Source organism: Myodes glareolus, chromosome 17 (genome assembly GCF_982192425.1).
Source record: "Myodes glareolus chromosome 17, mMyoGla1.1, whole genome shotgun sequence".
In the NCBI taxonomy this organism is placed as follows: Eukaryota; Metazoa; Chordata; class Mammalia; order Rodentia; family Cricetidae; genus Myodes; species Myodes glareolus.
The window spans coordinates 6655464-6674252 of NC_142042.1; the positions used below are offsets into that span (position 1 = coordinate 6655464).

At 48.5% G+C, this 18789-nt stretch overlaps 1 protein-coding gene across 6 annotated transcripts in view; it reads left to right on the top strand.

The window, feature by feature from the left end:
* Nucleotides 1–6753: 6753 nt before the first annotated feature.
* Nucleotides 6754–18789, top strand: part of Nexn (nexilin F-actin binding protein) — a 28358-nt gene continuing 16322 nt past the window's right edge. For 3 of the 6 annotated variants that reach the window (XM_085677540.2, XM_085677538.2, XM_085677541.2), the window contains exons 1-3: nt 6754–6883; nt 15229–15301; nt 16691–16882. In XM_085677540.2, coding sequence (XP_085533666.2) covers nt 15275–15301; nt 16691–16882 — 219 coding nt within the window. In that variant the 5' untranslated portion in view covers nt 6754–6883; nt 15229–15274. Of the gene's footprint in view, nt 6884–9860; nt 9884–15228; nt 15302–16690; nt 16883–18789 lie in introns of those variants that run through there. The other 3 variants (XM_085677544.2, XM_085677543.2, XM_085677539.2) reach the window with 2 other exon arrangements.

Consider the following 18789-nt stretch of genomic DNA (forward strand, 5'->3'; position numbering starts at 1 on the left):
TTGTTTTTGTTTGTTTGCTATTGTTTTTATTGTGAGACATGGTTTCCCTGTGTAGCAGCGGCTGTCCTGGAACTCAGAGATCCACCTGCCTCTGACTCCCGAGTGCTGGGATTAAAGACACGCACATCTCGCAGACCTGTGGCATGTGATGAAGAAGCCCCTTGCGGTCCTCACCATGTCCGTCATTACTCCAGGTCACATCTCTAGCTGTGGTCTTGGTGACTGCTCTGCCCCTGCCTCTGCCCCGCTCTTCCCTTTGTGGGCCTCCCCTCAGGAGCTCTTGTCTCTGCCCCGCTCTTCCCTGTGTGGCCTCCCCTCAGGAGCTCTTGTCTCTGCCCCGCTCTTCCCTGTGTGGCCTCCCTTCAGGAGCTCTTGTCTCTGCTGTCTTCCCTGTGGCTCAGACTCAGCTTTTGACATCTTTGTTTTCTGCAGTGTTTCTTAATAGTTCCTGTAGTCTTTAATATTTTTTAACTTCTTATGGAATCTTTGGGGGTTTCACATCATACACTCCAATTCTGTTCACCTCCCAGCCCCCCCCCCCGCTAGCTCCCCTCATCCCTGTTGCACCCCCCTATGAAAGAAAACAAAGTAAGAAAACAAAAGCAAGAATAAAAAAAAAACCTCCCCAATAAACCAAAACAGAACAAAAACCACACTAGAAACAGAAAAATCTCTGCTGCGCCTCTCCTGCCTCTCCATCACCTCTCCGTCGGTCGGGGGGGCCCTGGAGGCTGTGTGTGGTTCAGTAGACCCCTTTGTCCACCAGCTTGACTGTTGACTGGTAATTACCCAGCCGTCTCCTGCCCGTTGTCCCTGGCTCTTCTCTGCTGTCTCTGATCCTGCTGTTCACATTTTGGCTCTATCCAGGTTCTTTGGCTTCCGTACATCAAAACAGTAAAAAGCCTGTGGTAACCGTAACCGTCATTCAGGCAAGGAAGCGCTGGATCCAGGACAGCAAAGGAAAAGAGCCCGCCTTCCCAATGGCGCTTTTCATCCTTTACTTAAAAGCCACGTCAAATATCACCTCAGTATCCTGCTTCTAAGTGCCCCTCTGTCACTGGAAGCCTTCACAGGCACATTTATATATAGGCAGTTTCAGAGCTTGGTAATTTGCTGATTGAAATAATGCGGCGGTCCGTGAACACAGGGCCAGATTGCCGTGTGCAGGGCTGGGAGGGAGCGGGTCCTCCAGCCTTGCCGATGCCGCTAAACCCCGTAAGATGATGGAGCCTGAAAAGGCACAGCGCTTACATGACAGGAGCAGGCGACAAAGCGTTCATCTTCCCTCTGTCGCTTCGTTATTTTTGGTAAAGGGTTGTTTGACCAAGGCCTGTTGCAAATTCCTGGGTTCAGGTGATGCTCAGCTCCCAGGGCCTCAACTTGCCTCCCAGCAGGCACTTGCCACAGCTGTGTGAGGAGCTTGAACCAACAAACACTCGCTACTTTGAGAGTTGGTGGACCACTATGGATGTCCGGCCCGCGTCTTCTGAGTCAGGGTCTCTCCTAAGGCCGCAGGAAACTAACGGCTCATCTGGGATAACGGATTTGCATTTGCCGTGCTCCCCAGAGGTTCATGTGCTGGAAGCTTCTCTCACGTGGCACTGTTGAAGTGATTGAACCCTCAGATGGTGATGGGCCGCAAGGAAATCAGTGAGGTTTGCGGTCCCGCCCTCTGGGGGTCAGGCTGTCAGTGCTGCTGATAGGCAGCATGGGTTACTTCTCTGAGAGCATGGTGCTCCAGCACGGTGCTCTAAAGGAGCACACAGGACTCCCTGTTCTGCAAGCCACCCTGTGGCACAGCAGGGGGTTCTCACCTCCATGCCAGTGCCAACCAAGTTCCCAGAGTTATGAGCCAAATAAATTTAAAAATGTTACCCCGCAGTAGGTGTCTGTGATAGCTGGGAGATTGGCTAACTCAGTCCTGCTGTCAGGAGGCCTGCCCATTCTCGCCTTCGGCTTGGGACATAATTCCTTCCTTGTGGACTGAGCTCTCAGCCGTTTCCTGGGTGTTCTAGAACATGGAAGTGGCTACTTCTCTAGTGTGATTCCAGGAAAGCAAGGTGAAAGGCAGTATTTGTGTGACAGGCAGTGTGTGGGACAGGGTGTACACATGCTCCCGCAAGCACGGACCAGCCCACGGCGCATGTGTGGAAGCAAGGACAGCGTCAGCTGCCAGTCCTCACCTTCCACTTTGAGGCAGGAATTTTGAGCCTGTGTATTCACAGGCTAACCAGCTTGTACCTTCCAGTGCTTCTCTTCGTCCTGCTGGAGGTGTGCACTGGGCCAGAGGTGTGCACTGGGCCGGAGGTGTGCACTGGGCCGTAACAGACCCATGCCCTGGGCCGATGGTGTGCACTGTTCCATAACAGACCCATGCCCTACCTAGTTGGGCTCCTTACAACTTCCGGGGATCCGAACTCAAGTGGTCAGGCGAGCATGGCAAGCACTTTGCCCACTGGCATCTCCCAGCCTTGGCAATGCCTAGACTCTGCTGCACACCAACCCTGACCCAGTGTGGGAGAAGGCTGCCATGAGGCAAGATCATTCAGGATCTTCATGCTGGCTGAATACCACAGCACAGAAGCATAAACTGAGCCTGAGAGATGGATTGTCTGGTAAAAGCACTTGCTATTCAGGTCTGACAAACTGAGTTTGTTCCCTAGAACCCTCTGTGAAAGAGAGTTCTACTCCTAAACATTGTCCTTTGACCTACACACACACGTGCGCACACACACATATGTGTACACGCACGCACACATGCACATATGCATCACGCATGTGCACACATGTGGTAATCTTTCAAAATAAATTATACAAAAATAACGTAAGCAACTTGAGCTTAATTTTAGTTTAGATTTGTTTTATTGAGACAGGGTCTCAATGTGTAACCTGGCTGGCCTGGAACTCACAAAGTACATAAACATGGCTAGCTTTGAACCTACAGCACTCTGCCTGCCTCTGCCTCCCTCCCGTGTGTTGGGATTGACCTGGTAACCACCACATCCTGTGCTGCTTCCATTTTTAAATGAGTAAATGTGCATTCTTTGGCCGACCTTTTGTTATAACTTCAAGACTGTTAGTTGGAACATTGGTTCATGCTGTTCCAAAGTGTATTTGTTGCATAAGCTACACTCCCTATCTGCCATCATTTGGAGTTCCAGAATACACACACACACACAGTCTCGCACTTCCTAAGCATGTGCTCCACCAATGTATATCCTACACCCTACAAGTCCCTAACTTTTTCCTTTTTGACAGGGTGTCACTATGTAGCCCAGGCTAGCCTGGAACTCACTATGTAGACCAGGCTATAGGTGTCTGACTGCCTATCTCCCCACTGCACGTGCCCCATGCCCAGCATACCTTGCTTGCTGTCAGGGTCTGCTTTTGAAACTCAGTTTTAATTGTAACTTTCCCCCTTCTTTTTCCTCCCTGCAAACCCTCCCATACACCCCTTCCCCTCCCTTCAGAATCATGGTCATGGTCTCCTCTCTCACCGCTTGTTAGTGCGTGCATATGTGTATTTGTATATTCATGTCTATGTTCATAAATATAACCTGCTCAGTCCATATAATGTTACCTGTATGTGTGCTTTCAGGGCTGACTGTTTGGCACTAGACAGCCAATTACATCCCTTACTTTTAAGAGAGAAAGCCTTCAGCAATACAAGGGCAATGGCTGGAGACGTGCTAGCTTTATGTCTGTACCCAGTATTTTACATTTGCATTCTCCAGGCTTGGTGGTCAAGTCTCATGAGCTATTTGCCTTTACCCGTTTCTTTCAAAGCTTCAACTGTGTTTCTACAGCTATTGTTGGGATGTGTGTCTAATTTGGACAGAGGCTAAAGGTATAGCTCAGTGTTAGAGCACCCAGTACACTTAAGGTTTGAACCCCAATACCATAAACTATAACTAATACAGGGTGAGAACAGACCCAGTTGATTTGTGCTAAATATAACAGGAGTTCATATACATATTTGCAAATCTTGGGTGTGGTAGTCTGAATGTAATCGGGCCCCATCAGTTCATAGGGAATGGCACTATTAGGAGGTGTGGCCTTGTTGGAGAAAGTGTGTCACTGTGGAGGCAGGCTTTGAGGTCTCATATATGCTCAAGCCATGCGCAATGTCTCAGACCACTTCCTCTGAAACTGTAAGCCACCCAGTTAAATGTTTCCTTTGTAGGAGTTGCCGTGGTCATGGTGTCTCTGCACAGCAACGGAAACCCTAACTCAGACACTGGGTTTCTCGTAATGTCAAAGTTAGATGTGAAAACTTCACCCACCCTGATCTCCATCCTCTATTGTCATCTACAAGAACGCCCCAGCGGAGCTTTGTTCCACCCTGAAGACTAGAAACCTCTCTTCCTGTCTGGCAGCCTGTTCATAGAAGCCCACCAGTTCAACTGAGACATGCCTCAAATTTCTCCTTCTCTTTCCAGTCACCAAACTCCAGTGTCTTCCTCCTGATTCTCTGGACCCCTGCATCTGTCTCCTGCTTCCTCCTTCACCCCATTTGTCTATTTGCAACACTTGAGCCCAAACAAATACGCTGCAAGCGGGTCACAGCATCCACCCCTGCCACCACTTGTTTCGTGCCCATTGGGTATCTTAGAGTAAAATCAAACCCGTCCCAGCCCACAAAAGCGCCTGTGTAGTCTGGCCCCGCCCACCTCCGCTCCTGTTATTTCACCCTTCAGGTCCTGAGCTTCCCCCACACAAGCCTCCTTGTTTTTCCTAGCACTCATTAGGTAGGATCCCTCTGTGGACTAACTCTTCCCCAGATAGTCCCATCTGAAATTCTTTGCACAGCTCACTGCCTCCTGCGGTGGAGATGTGAGTCTCTCCATCACATAAACTCTGTGTGGTGCTGGGTCCTGCGCGGTGAGGAGAGGTAGTGAGCCTTCAAGGCCTTTCGGGGCGGAGCTGCTAGGACTGAGGAGCGGTCCCAGAAAAGTGATTGCCTTGCCCATGATCGTGAGGACCCATGATCAATCCTCAGTGGGGACACATAAGGTTGCCAGGCATAGGGAATACAGGGCAGTCCTGGAGCTGGGTGCTCAGCCAGTGAAACATAACTAGTGAGTTCCAGGCCAGTGAGACCCTGTCTCAAAAAGAAGTGGATGGTCTTCCTAAGCAAACAACTCCTGAGGTGCTTCTCTGGCCTCTTTGTGCACACACATACCAACACATACATGCATGCACGCCACACACATGCAAAAAAAAATGGTTGGGGCCTAGAGAGGTCGTTACTAGTTGTCCTTTACTACACTTTGCTGTCTCCATGTGTGGTCTCTCCCACAAATTCTGTGCCAGTAACCTCATCTGATTATGCAAATTTTCCATTCTCTCCATAAAACACAGAGAGAATCCTGCTGGGACATGGGTAGTTTTATTGTCAGCTGAACACTCTAGAATAGTGCTTCCCAGCGTGTGGGTCAGGACTACTTTGGGGGTCGAATGACCCTTCCACAGGGGTTGCCTAAGACCATCAAAATAAATATTTACCTTGTGATTCATAACAGTAGCAAAATTAGCTATGAAGTAGCAACAAAAATAATTTTATGGCTGAAGGTCACCACATCTTTCTCTGAGGTTGTTGGGTAGAAATACAAAATCTCATCCTTTAAATCTCAGAATAAAGATCCAATTACAGTTTAAGTGCACAGCGAGCAAAAGACAGCAGCAGCAGCATCTACAATAGACTTGGAGAGTTTGGGGGGGCTTCCTGCAAGATGCAACGTTCAAATGGAGGGCCAAAGGGTGTTCTCAAGTGAGGTGAGGGTCTAAGGGCAGCTTAAGTGAGCCAGGGCGGGGAGAGCCCCACGAACTGAAGAAATGGGGCTAATGAGAGCAGGCAGTGGTGAGCTGGCACCTCCAGGCGGCCTCCCGCGTTTTCCCTCCAGCTGAGTGGTGAGGGACGCCAGCAAACAGCTATCTACTAGAACAAAAGGCAGCATCACCTGTTCTTTGGTCTGCACAGTGGCGGAACCAGAAGTGGTTACCCCTGTCCCTTGGGTAACTACCTCGACGCCTCCTTTTTCTTTTCCTTATGGGTTTCCAAGAGAAGGCCTTTTGAAGCCCAGGCGGTCCTCAAACTCTCTCTATAGTGCAGGCTAGGTTTGAACGCCTGATCTTGCCTTCACATTCTGGCTAACTTGTTTCGTTTTTCTTTTGTGTAGTGCTGGAAGGGGTTGAACCTGGGGCCTTTATTTGTGTGACACAAACACCTTGTTGTTTAATGCATTGAAGACCTGAGGGCCTCCAATTACCCAAATAGGCCTCCACTGGGCTAGCCTTTCACAATCAGACGTGGTTTCCCTGCTGTCCTGCGCTCACACACCCGTGCTTTTGGATGCCGAGGAGGAGCAGAGGTGGTTTGCCTTCAGCCAAGGAAAGGTGAGCGGTTGCATAGACTCACATCCCGCTACCTAAGCGCCTTTTCCACTTAGCGCTTCCGAGTTAAAGAGGAGCAACAAATACCGTGTTGGCCCCCTGCCGCCCCATTCAGTAGAAAGCGGGAAGGAAGCTGGTCCAAGTGAGTTTTTATGGGGTACTGGGGCAGGGACGCGCCGGCGGGTTGCCAGGAGGCAGCCAGGAGTGGCAGCCACCGCCCCTCTTCTTTCTGGGTGACTCTCCACCCCTCTCCGGGAGCTGCGGCGGCGGTGGGGGTTGGGGACTGGCCTGGCGTCCCGGAACAGCTGCAGCGGGCGCTGGGCCCGTCTGGAATGCGGGAGCCGGCTGCGCACCAGGACTTTTATGGAAACTTGCTGCTGGCGCGCGGCGGCCAGAGGGCTCGGGGCGGCTGGAGCGGCGTGGGCAGCGCGCAGACCCGGACGCACAGCGCGGAGCGGGAGGAGCGGCGCAGCGCCCCGGCGACTGGCGGGTAGGAGGGCTGGGTGGGATGGACACAGAGGGGCTCCGGGCCTGCGGGCAGCACTGTGCTCGGCCACGCCGGCCTCGGCTGCGGGTGGGTCCCTTGCCAGGCCTTGGGGCTTCTGCTCTACCGGCATCTGGACGGCTGAGTTTAGGGGGAGAGCGTTCCGGGGAGCCGAGTGTGTGTCCACTCCTCCGCCGGGGACCCTCAGGGTCCGAGATGGTGAGTTCTCGGTGGCACCCAGCACGTGCCCACCGCAGTCTCCGCCAGCAGTGGCTGTGGTTTTGAAGAAATTGTTGATGGGTCCCTGTGAAAACTGGGAAACGAGGGATTTATAGCCCTACCATCCCCGGTCCAAATTGCTCCCCATCGCCAAGACTGCGATTATGCTTGGAGTTTGAGCTGCTAGCTTTAGAAATCGGAGTGAAGACACCGTGTGGATAAACTGTGAGATGTTCAAATGCAATATATGCACATATATAATATACATACATACATACATACATACATACACACACACACGTGCATGAGAGAGAGAGATAGAATCGAGTTGAGAGATTAGGTGATTGCTCAGTGGCTTTGAGATATGAATTTTATTTTTAAGGCCACAAAGTGGAGAAGGTGTTGAGCGTAGATAATGTGGTAAAAATAGCATATGGTCCGCCCTCACAAAGTGACTGCCCTTGGAAAAAGACAGGCAAGCAGAGAAAAGAAGCCGCTGACCCGCTCTCTGAGCAAAGTGACTGGAGTGTCATTCATCAGTCAAATTTTGTTAATGAGTTTATACAACAGGAGCCCGTTGCGCAAGCATCAGCAGCAGTATGTCTCCATGAAACGAACTCACGTTTCCAGATCGGCTTGGTCATATGAAATTGAGCGAACTATATAAGTTTTTTTTCCCAATATTATTCTTTTATAGGTTAAACTGCTGCTGTAAGAAAATTCAAACTATCTCTGAATTTTTTTTTTTCCATTTCGAGTGTTTGCATGGGAAAGTGGGTAATGAACTAAGGGAAGTCTTTTGTTTTGTTGGGGGTGGGCTGTCGTATAACGGACTATTTGATGTTGGGTCCTGCTAGGCAAGCTCTCTTGCCACTGGGTTGTTTTAGACAGGATCTTACAAGGCTGTCCAAGCTAGCCTTGGACTCACTCTGTAGTACAGGCTGGAACGCTTCCCGTCTCAGCCTGCACAGCAGTTGGACTCACAAGCCTGTACCCTCAGGCCCAGCTCAGTATTTTGTCCCTTGCCTGATGCTTCTGAGGAATCATTAAGAAAAGTGAGTGCAGTTTTGAATTTTACCTGCAACAGTTGACTTAGAACAATGAGAAAACTGCAACAAAATTATTTTAAATCTAGTTTTCCATTTAGCAGCTTGTGATGCAATCTGGTTTTAATAGATTTAATAGATTTGCAGTGATGCTGAGTGAGGAGCGATTTTTTTTCTGCTTTCCTTAAAACGGGATCTGTGCTATTTTAGGGCTTTTGACATGTAAGGCTGATCATTGTCAAAATGTATGTCATCTTGAGAAGACTATATTTAGCATCAGCCAAGGAATGCATTATCTAGGTTTTGAACAGTGCTTTGTCCTGAAACTTCACTTGAAGCATTTAGGTTAGGGCTTCATTTGTGACCTGCATGGCAGCTGCGTGCCTACATTTGGGAGAGATTAACTGGGGGGTTCGTTTGCTTAGAAAGAAGTGCCCGAAATGATCGGCTCTGTTTGTGGGGAGAAGCTCTGTTGTTTAAAATGATATCAGTTAAAGCTGTCTAGGAGAACGGATGGGGTGACTGTGAAAGAGAGGGACGTGGCACACATCCACGTGCGTTTATAGACGTCTCTTGGCGTCTTTTCATTATGCAGCCGCACACGAAGCTCCTTGGTTTCCTTTGTAACTCGGAGGACAAGGACTTGCTGCCTACTGACAGCTGCATGCTTCTGCTCTCCCTGGACCACTCTGGTCCACATGACTTGTGCAGTTTCTTTCCTGGTCTTCTGGTTTTATTAATTACATAGTACATACATTTGAAATTGCTGCTTTTTAAATTTAAATATCCACGGTGTAGTGTGGCTTATTTTATGATAGCGTCCTTTTTATGCTTTATGAGTGTATTGACTCCGTGTGTGTGTGTGTGTGTGTGTGTGTGTGTGTGTACCGTGTGGATGCAGTACCCACGGAGGCCAGGAGAGGGCCTCCAAACCCCTGGAACCGATACTCTCTGTAAGAGCAGCAGGATCTCTGGCTGCCTCTCAACAGCTCCTGGTGGTGTCCCTTTTGGTAATGGTGCTCTCCTGGGGATGGAAATCAGTGCCTTGCACATCCCTGGGCTGTACCTGCTACTGCCTAGTCAGTGTGCTTCCTACACACACACACACATACACACACACACACACACACGGTTTACAACCATGAGGAAAGCTGGGTGTGGTGGTACAGGTCTCCAATCCCAGCATTCAAGAGGCAAGAGGCAGAGGCAGGTGGGTTTAAGGCCAGCCTGCTCTATAAAGTTCCAGGATAGAGAGACATTGCCTCAAAAAGAAAAAAAAAATCCTCTTAGGTACTGTTAAGAAGCGGGGAGAGGAAGTTAACACTCAGGGACAACCGTGTTAGGCTGTCTCCCAGAACAGGAGATGGCCATGAACTGATAGCTGAAACAAATCAAATGACTTTAACTGTGGAATGTAGAGAGCGGGGAAAAGATCCCGGTAAAGAAGCCCTTTCTTGGCCTCCAGTCCTTGCCCCATTTCATGTTCATATGTTCAGCAGTGTTTGTCGTGGCCTCTCAAGCTTGCTCATCGCCTCAGCTTGGCTAACTTGGCACGAGAGCCCAGATCAGGTGAGCCTGTGGGAGTGTCTGTGGGTAACCACCTGACTACTGCCGCAGGAGGCCCCTCAGTGGTTGGCAGCACCATCCCTAGGCCCGCCATCCTGGCGGCCCTGGACTGTGTGGGAAAGCAGGGTAGAAGCCCTCAGTTGTTCCTGCCCTGGGGGGCTGGTGACCTGGACAGGTAAGCTAATTAACCCTTCCATCCCTGAGTCGTTTTCAACCAGAGTGGTTTCTCACCGTAACCGGAGGAAACTAACTCGTCCAGGAAAAGAAATAACTTATTATTCTACCCCACTGCCCCACTGACTTCTCAGCCAGAATTCCACATCTTCCCATCTAAACCCTGAAGGCTGTCTTCCTATTTTCGATAGGGGAAGGAAGCCCAGCAACAACCCCTGAGTCTCCTGAAGGCGGTTTACTATGCCAGGTTTCTGATGTTGCTGTCTTGTTGGGTATAAGCCCACCCCACTCTGTGTTCTGTTTTCCTAGGTAGGTGATCATCTCGAGGCGCCCTTGTTTAGGCTGATTCCTGTTACCTCTACCACCTTGGCCCCCCTGTCCTGTGTCCTGAGCGGTGTGACTAACACTGACACAGCATTGAGGAGCACATCAGATTTAATTACCAGGGCTCCAGAGTGTAAATACACTTTGAAAAGTATCGCAACCACAGAAAGGCAGAAGGTTAAAACTAGTTATTGCAGAAGAATTGTCAGAGTAGGCTGCAACTTAGTTCTTTTGCAGGGTTGGACGCCTTACCGTTTTACAACATTCCCTAACTCAGGTCAGCTGTCAACCCGATGGTCCAGGCTCACCGGGGAAGAGTTTCAGCTGAGGTTTCTCACGTTGGTCTGTGGCCCGTCTGTGCGAGATTGTGTTAACTGATGAAGACCCAGGTGCTCTGGTCCGTGCAAGACACTCCTGTGGGCAAGGGAGAGCGTCTGGGAGGAGGCTGCAGCCACGCTCCTTCTCAATCCTCCCTGGCCTGCTTGAGCTCCTGCTCCGATTTTCCTTAGTGACAGTGACCTGGAAGTGTGAGCTCAGTCAGATCTGTTCCTGCCTGCACTCTTTTTTTTTTTCAAAGATTTATTTATTTATTATGTGTATATCATTTCTTCCACGTGTGCCCACATGCCAGAAGGGGGCTCCAGGTCTCCATTATAGATGTCTGTGAGCCACCATGTGGTTGCTGGGAATTGAACTCAGGGACCCTTGAAGAGCAGTCAGTGCTCTTAACCACTGAGCCATCTCTGCTGCCTGCGCTCTTTCTGCCCAGTGCTCATGGCACAGCAGGGCAGCAGGATGGTGAGGTCTGGTTCCCCCCCTTGAGCTGTGATGAAGCGTATGACAGGATTATAGTGTGCGTTCATTTTACTTATACTTGTTTTTCTGTCAAGATAGGGTCTTAGCTATAGCACCCTAACTGACTTTGAACTTGCGGTTCCTGCCTCAGGCTTCTGAGTGCTGAGCAAGGTGCGCGCTGGCTCTCCTCTTTGTAATTTTCACATCACTATGATATGGTTATATATCGGTTTCTTTCTTTATATATTTGAGCCAGGGTCCTGCTGTGTAGCCAAGGCTAGCCTGAAGCTCATAACCATCATCTGCCTTGGCTTCCCAAGTACTGCAATTACCGACTTGCACTACCCATGGCTGGCTAAATGTATGGGTTTTTTTTGGTACAAGTTAAAAATGATAAACATTTAGGCTTAAATTTTGTGAAGTTCAAAATAGTTTCATTGTTTCTTTCAAAGAGTTAGGTTTTAATGTTTTTCTGTGCATATATAGTATTTCTTGTTAAGTTTCTCATTTAAAACTTCCTTAAAAAGTTGAGACAAAGCCATGCCTGACAGTAGACACTTGTGACCCTGTCCGCACTGGGAGAATGAAGGCGAATTGAAAGTTAGCCAGGCCGGGCCTAATCTACAAAGTGAGTTCAGGCCAACCAGTGCTACAGAGTGAGACCAGGCCTCTAGAATAACAAATAAATAAATAAGGAAATAAGTCAGAGGCCAGCCTGGCTGACTTAGCAAACCCCTGCAGTCCTGCATCAAAGGGAGGTGGGGGCCCAAGACAAGCAGTGTGTGGCTGCCACTGTCTGGCAGTTTTGCTCTCCTGAGATTATTAGCGAGGTCTTCACAGCACCTGATGGACAGCCAGGATTTCAAACTCATTTTGTGCGTTATTTGCTGCTCTTGAAATGCTGTGGGTGCATGTCTAAGATGTGAAGGGAAATAAAACGGAGAAAGCAGAGGTTGGTCACACACAGGTCTGGAGAGTCTAGAATAAAAGTTCTTATAGGTGGGGTAGGGGTGAGGCTCAGGGGTGGAGGGTGTATATGTGGCGCCCTGATGTCACACAGTCTAAGGAACAATGGTCTGGAGCTGGGTAAATGGGTCAGTCGGTAAGGCTGTGTTTAAATCCCCAGAACCCACGTAGAGCCGTGGTCTCACGTCAATGTTCCTGCCTTCCTCCAGGGAGGTGGGAAGGAGGGGAAACAAGTCAGCCCTTGGCGCTCCCAGCCAGGTAGTAGGGCACCTGCCACAGCCAATGAGAGAGCCCGTCTCATCAAGGTAGAGAGTGAGGGCTGCCCCTGAGGCTGTCCTCTGACACCCACATGCATGCTGTGGTACACACAAGGCTGAATTCAAACGTACAAATATGTACAGACACGAAGAAAGATATATAAAAACTGTCCCAGCTAGTGTCCTGACTAGCTCTTTGAAGACGTATTTTATTATTAGTGTGTGAGAATATATCTGTGTAAGTGAAAATGCCAGCAAAGGCCAGAAGGGGGTGTCCTCTCCCAGGAACTGGAGTTACAGACATTGTGATCTGCCATATGACCCTGGGAATTGAACCTGCGTCCTCTGGAAGAGCAGCTGAACCATTTTCTCCAGCTCCTCTTCTTGGTAGTTCTAATGGGCCTGCCTGGCATTACATTTAGAACTTCATAGGGTGGCATGGTCATGCTGCTGCTGCCCCCATGTGGAAGCCAGCGGCATTGCATCTGCCTATTCGGACACTAAAGTCACTAACAGGTCAGAAAATTCATGTGCTCCTAGATATATAAAATCCTTTGTTGTTCAGTTACTGGGCATAGAAAGGAATTTCAACCAATTTTCATTTATCATTCTAAGTACACTGAGAAGATCTCAGTCTCAGTTTTTACTTCCTGGAGTGGAACTGACTTGATTTGAGGCTCTGTTCAGTGATTCTCAAAAGGTGTTCTCAGAACCCTGGACCATAGGGTCAGCAACATCACCATTTTCTGTCTGTTCTCCTTATGGACTTCAGTCAAGACAGCATCCCATAGTGCTTCACATGTGGAAGTGGATGTGTTTCTCTCTTGTTAGGACAGATTTTGAGTTTCCAAGACTATAAAACAATATTGCAGTTGCTGGGGAGGTGGCTCAGTGGTTAAGAGCACCTGGCAGCTCTTCCAGTAGGACCCGGGTTCAATACCCAGCACCCACATGGCAGCTCACAACTGCCTGTAGTTCCAGTTCCAGGGGATCTGACACCCTCATACAGACATATGCACATGAAATAAAAATAAATATTTTTTAAAAAATCAAACAATATTGCTCTCCATGTTATCTTTATTTTGGGACATAGTTACTTTCATGATGTTTTATGGTGATAGTGTTTGTAATTTTATTTGAGTGAACTAGTAAGTATATATTTTATCACCATATCTGCAGATAAATTTCTATAAATAAAACTTATCCAGCATCTTTAAAAACAGGGCTTTACTTGATTGAGCCCTGAGCCCCAGATGTTCAAACCCCTCCTTCATGCAGGCTGCACTTTGATGTCTTTATATTATTAGTGCATTTTCTGATCTCGGAGCAGACACTGGCTGGAGCGCTGACTCAGCAGATGAAGATGCTCACTGCCTGGAGTCCTGAGCTCTGTGCCTGAGATCTGCCTGGTAGGAGGAGTGAGCTGATTCCTCAAAGATGTGTCCTGAGGCACATGCCCACATCTGTATGCAAATAAGTGAATGAGAACTTTTTATGGGAGCCTTAGATGTTTTATGGCTCTGGGTATCCTGTGTAGACTTTGTGGTCTGTAAGAACAGATAGTTTATTCTCTTTGTCATTGTATAATTGACTGACCCTAACAGACTGTAGACAGACGCTCAGCAAACATTTCTGAATTAACATGTTTATTAGTTTTAAGATTTGATTTCACGTGTATGAACGTCTTGCCTGCATGTATGTCTGTGCACCATGTACATGCCTGGTGTCTGCAGAAAACAGAAGAGGTGTTACAGATGGTTCAAGGCAGCTTCTGTGGGTGCTGGGAACTAAACCCAGGTCCTTTGCAGGATCAGACAGTGATGTTAAGTGCTGAGCCATCTCTCCAGCACCCATGTTTATCTATTTTATCTAGCTTTTAAAAATCATTTTGTTTTGATAAAATGAAAACCCCATCATTATTAGTGGGAGTGGGGCATGCTGCAGTGTATGGGCATCGGTCAGAGGACAACTTTCTGGTGTCAAGACTCTTTCCACCTATGTGGGTGGGGTCCAGGACTATAACTCAAGTGGCCTTTACCCACTGAGTCCTCATGAGACTCCACATTAGCTAATTTCCTCTTTTCTTGGTTCTGTCGTATTCATCAGCTTTAAAATTATAAATGAAAATGGGAGCTACTCATTACAGCACAAATGTCACATGACTTGTTTCCATCACTTAGTACACAGCACATGTGTCACGTGGTTTGTTTCCATCCCTTAGTGCACAGCGCATACCTTGTTTCCATCCTTCTTAACTTAGGAAAGCTTTCCCTAACATATTTGTGTTTGTTTTCTTCAAAACCCTTATATTTGTACTGGGTATGGTGGCACAACCTCTAATCTTAGCACTCTGGAGGCAGAGGCAGGTGGAATCTCCATGAGTTCAAGACCAGTCTGGTCTACAGAGTGAGTTCCAGCACAGCCAGGGCTATATGTAGAAGACCCTTTTATGTACCACAAATCTTAAAGGAGCTGAAGATTATCACAACTAATTACTTATTTGAACTTCTGAAGGAAAATTTATCATTTATATATTTCTATATAAGTATATAAATTGTTTGTTTAGAAATGTATATTGATAAAATATACAGTATATCAAAGGGAAGGTTATTATAATTCTTGAACAATATTAACTTCTTTTTTATTTGTTTGAGACAAAGTCTCATTTTGTAACGTTGGCTGACCTGGAGCTCTTTATGTAGACCACGCTGGCCTTAAACTCCAAGAGATCTGCCTGTCTCTGCTTCCCACATACTGGGATTAAAGGTGCTAGTGCTGGAGAGATGGCTGAGCAGTTAAGAGCACTAACTGCTCTTTCAGAGACCTGGGTTCAATTCCCAGTACCCACATGGCAGCTCACAACTATTTGTAACTCCAAAATCTGATACCCTCACACAGACACACATACAGGCAAAACACAAAAGCACATAAAATAAAAATAAAAAATTAAAAAGAAAAGTGTGTGTTTGCTACAACACCCAGAAATGTTATTATTATTTTACAGATACAAAAATATATAAAGCTTCAGCCCCAAACCACATAGAGCAAACATGAATGACGTTTCGCAAAAGGCGGAGGTAAGTAAATCTCAAAAGCTCTCGTGTGTGTGTGTGTGTGTGTGTGTGTGTGTGTGTGTGTGTGTGCATGCATAGGAGTGGGGAGGCAGGAAGAGACTTGGAAAGGTAGGAAGAGATGAGCAATGCATCTGACTGGAGGATTGTGGGAAGGGTCATACTTAGGTGTTTGTAATTGGTAACTTTAGGATGTACAATGAGAGACGGTTCTGTCCACAGTTTTGGTTCAGTACTTTAATCTGGGTTCTGGGGAACATGCATACCAAACTTCTGGACGGCGGTGAAGAGCTAGGATCCTAGGTAGAATTTTAAATACATTGGTCTTAGAAATTGACTCCTTCAATGTGGTTTTACTGAGGCTGGGACCGTTGGCAGTGATAATTCACTCTGAAAAGAGGGCTCAGCATCTTCTAGCAACAGTGAAGTGCTCTTAACTTTCCCCCTTTCAGCCTCTGGCTGAAAGCCACTGAGAACTGAGAGGCCCCAGATGCCGACACTTGGAAGTGACAAGCTAGGAAACTGGACTGGACCCGTGACAGTGACACGCAGGGGATAAGCGTGAGCCGGATCAGCCACAGATCGGCCACAGATCGGCCACAGATCGGCAAGCCGCTTGTCCCTGTCGTTAGGAGAATTTAGCATTCTGACACTCAATTTTTTTAACCTTTTTCAGAAACTAACTTCTGAGAAAGATGAGAAGAGTCTACAGTCTTAGTTTCCGATGAGGGAAACCATTGATTGCTCTAGCCTCCTGTCGGATTTCCTTTAGGGTTTCCCTTTCCCAGCCTGTTCTTCTCAGTGGGTGTGGCCACCCTGCACATGCGCTTTTAGGAAGTTACACGTGGGCAGCACAGCACGAAGCTGACTCACCTTTTGGGGGACAGACTGGCCTTCAGCTGCCTAGCCTATCTAATATAACAGCAATAATGCTTTTTGTAATATGGGCTTTTCCTTGAAAGTCCAAACTTACTCTTTCTTCTCAAATTCATATCCTTTACTGTGATTGATCTTGTTAATTTGTAAGGGAGTGATGACAATCCGCAATCCAAATCTTTAAGAATAGGGTGGGAAAATAGAATACAAGCAGTTTTTTTATTAGAGTTCATTATTTGATTTTTATATTGTACTGGCCTCAAGCCTCAGTAGAATGCTACCTTTAATTGGGGTTTCATTTCTGAAGAAGTGGTGATTTAACAAAATTTTTGCTCTCATGGTTAGTGTAACTTAAGGAAATTAAAGTTTTAGAGACCATCTAATCAGACTGTGGAGATCCAAATAAACGTTTGAAACTTGTTTCTATTTGTTTTGATAAGTATTTTGATGTGTCTTATTCTTATCCTTGCCTAATTTCTTCTTTTTAAACTTCCTTCTCTTTATTTTCTTCTAACGAAGATTCTGCTTTCTTCATCTAAACCTGTCCCCAAATCCTATGTGCCAAAACTTGGCAAGGGTGATGTAAAGGATAAGTTTGAAGCCATGCAGAAGGCCAGGGAAGAGAGAAATCAAAGGCGATCTAGAGACGAAAAGCAAAGAAGACAAGAACAATATATTAGAGAGAGAGAATGGAGCAGGAGAAAGCAGGAGGTCATCTGATTTTATTTTATTCTCTTGAAAACGTTAATTTTCATTTTAATGCATTATTGACACTAACATTTTATATAAATTAAAACAAAAATGCCTATATTTGTAATCTAATTTAAACTGTTTGATCCCCCTCCTCCCCTCTCTGCAGTCTGCACTGTGTGATCCCCTCCTCCTCCCTTCCCTGCAGTCTGCACTGTGACCCTCCTCCTCCCCTCTCTGCAGTCTGCACTGTGTGATCCCCCTCCTCCTCTCCCTGCAGTCTGCACTGTGACCCTCCTCCTCCCCTCTCTGCAGTCTGCACTGTGTGATCCCCTCCTCCCCTTTCTGCAGTCTTCACTGTGTGATCCCCCTTCTCCCCTCTCTGCAGTCTGCACTGTGTGATCCCCTTCCTCCCCTCCCTGCAGTCTGCACTGTGACCCTCCTCCTCCCCTCCCTGCAGTCTGCACTGTGACCCCCTCCTCCTCCCCTCTCTGCAGTCTGCACTGTGATCCCCCTCCTCCTCCCCTCTCTGCAGTCTGCACTGTGTGATCCCCCTCCTCCCCTCTGCAGTCTGCACTGTGTGATCCCCCTCCTCCCCTCTCTGCAGTCTGCACTGTGTGATCCCCCTCCTCCTCTCTCTGCAGTCTCCACTGTGACCCCCTCCTTCCCTCCCTGCAGTCTCCACTGTGACCCCCTCCTTTCCTCCCTGCAGTCTCCACTGTGACCCCCTCCTCCCCTCTCTGCAGTCTGCACTGTGACCCCCTCCTCCCCTCTCTGCAGTCTGCACTGTGACCCCCTCCTCCCCTCTCTGCAGTCTCTACTGCGATCCCCCTTATCCCCTCTATGTAGTCTGCACTGTGATCCCCCTCCTCCCCTCTCTGCAGTCTGCACTGTGTGATCCCCCTCCTCCACTCCCTGCAGTCTGCACTGTGTGATCCCCCTCCTCCTCTCTGCAGTCTCCACTGTGTGATCCCCTTCCTCCCCTCCCTGCAGTCTGCACTGTGACCCTCCTCCTCCCCTCTCTGCAGTCTGCACTGTGACCCCCCTCCTCCTCCCCTCTCTGCAGTCTGCACTGTGATCCCCCTCCTCCTCCCCTCTCTGCAGTCTGCACTGTGTGATCCCCCTCCTCCCCTCTCTGCAGTCTGCACTGTGTGATCCCCCTCCTCCTCTCTGCAGTCTCCACTGTGACCCCCTCCTCCCCTCTCTGCAGTCTGCACTGTGTGATCCCCCTCCTTCCCTCCCTGCAGTCTCCACTGTGACCCTCCTCCTCCCCTCTCTGCAGTCTCCACTGTGACCCCCTCCTCCCCTCTCTGCAGTCTGCACTGTGACCCCATTCTCCCCTCTTTGCAGTCTGCACTGTGACCCCCTCCTCCCCTCTCTGCAGTCTGCACTGTGTACATCCTCCCCCCTCTCTGCAATCTCCACTGTGACCCCCTCCTCCCCTCCCTGCAGTCTGCACTGTGTGATCCCCCTCCTCCCCTCTCTGCAGTCTGCACTGTGTACATCCTCCCCCCTCTCTGCAGTCTCCACTGTGACCCCCTCCTCCCCTCCCTGCAGTCTGCACTGTGTGATCCCCCTCCTCCCCTCTCTGCAGTCTGCACTGTGTACATCCTCCCCCCTCTCTGCAGTCTCCACTGTGACCCCCTCCTCCCCTCTCTGCAGTCTCCATTGTGATCCCCCTCATCCCCACTCTGTAGTCTGCACTGTGATCCCCCTCCTCCCCTCTCTGCAGTCTGCACTGTGTGATTCCCCCTCCTCCCCTCTCTGCAGTCTGCACTGTGTACATCCTTCCCTCTCTGCAGTCTGCACTGTGTACATCTTCCCCCCTTCTCTATTGCTTCTCTCCGCTGCTTTCATTGCCTGCAGTTAACCATGGTTTAAAATAGTAAACTAAAGTTTCCAGAAAAGTAAACAAAAGCTTTAAATAA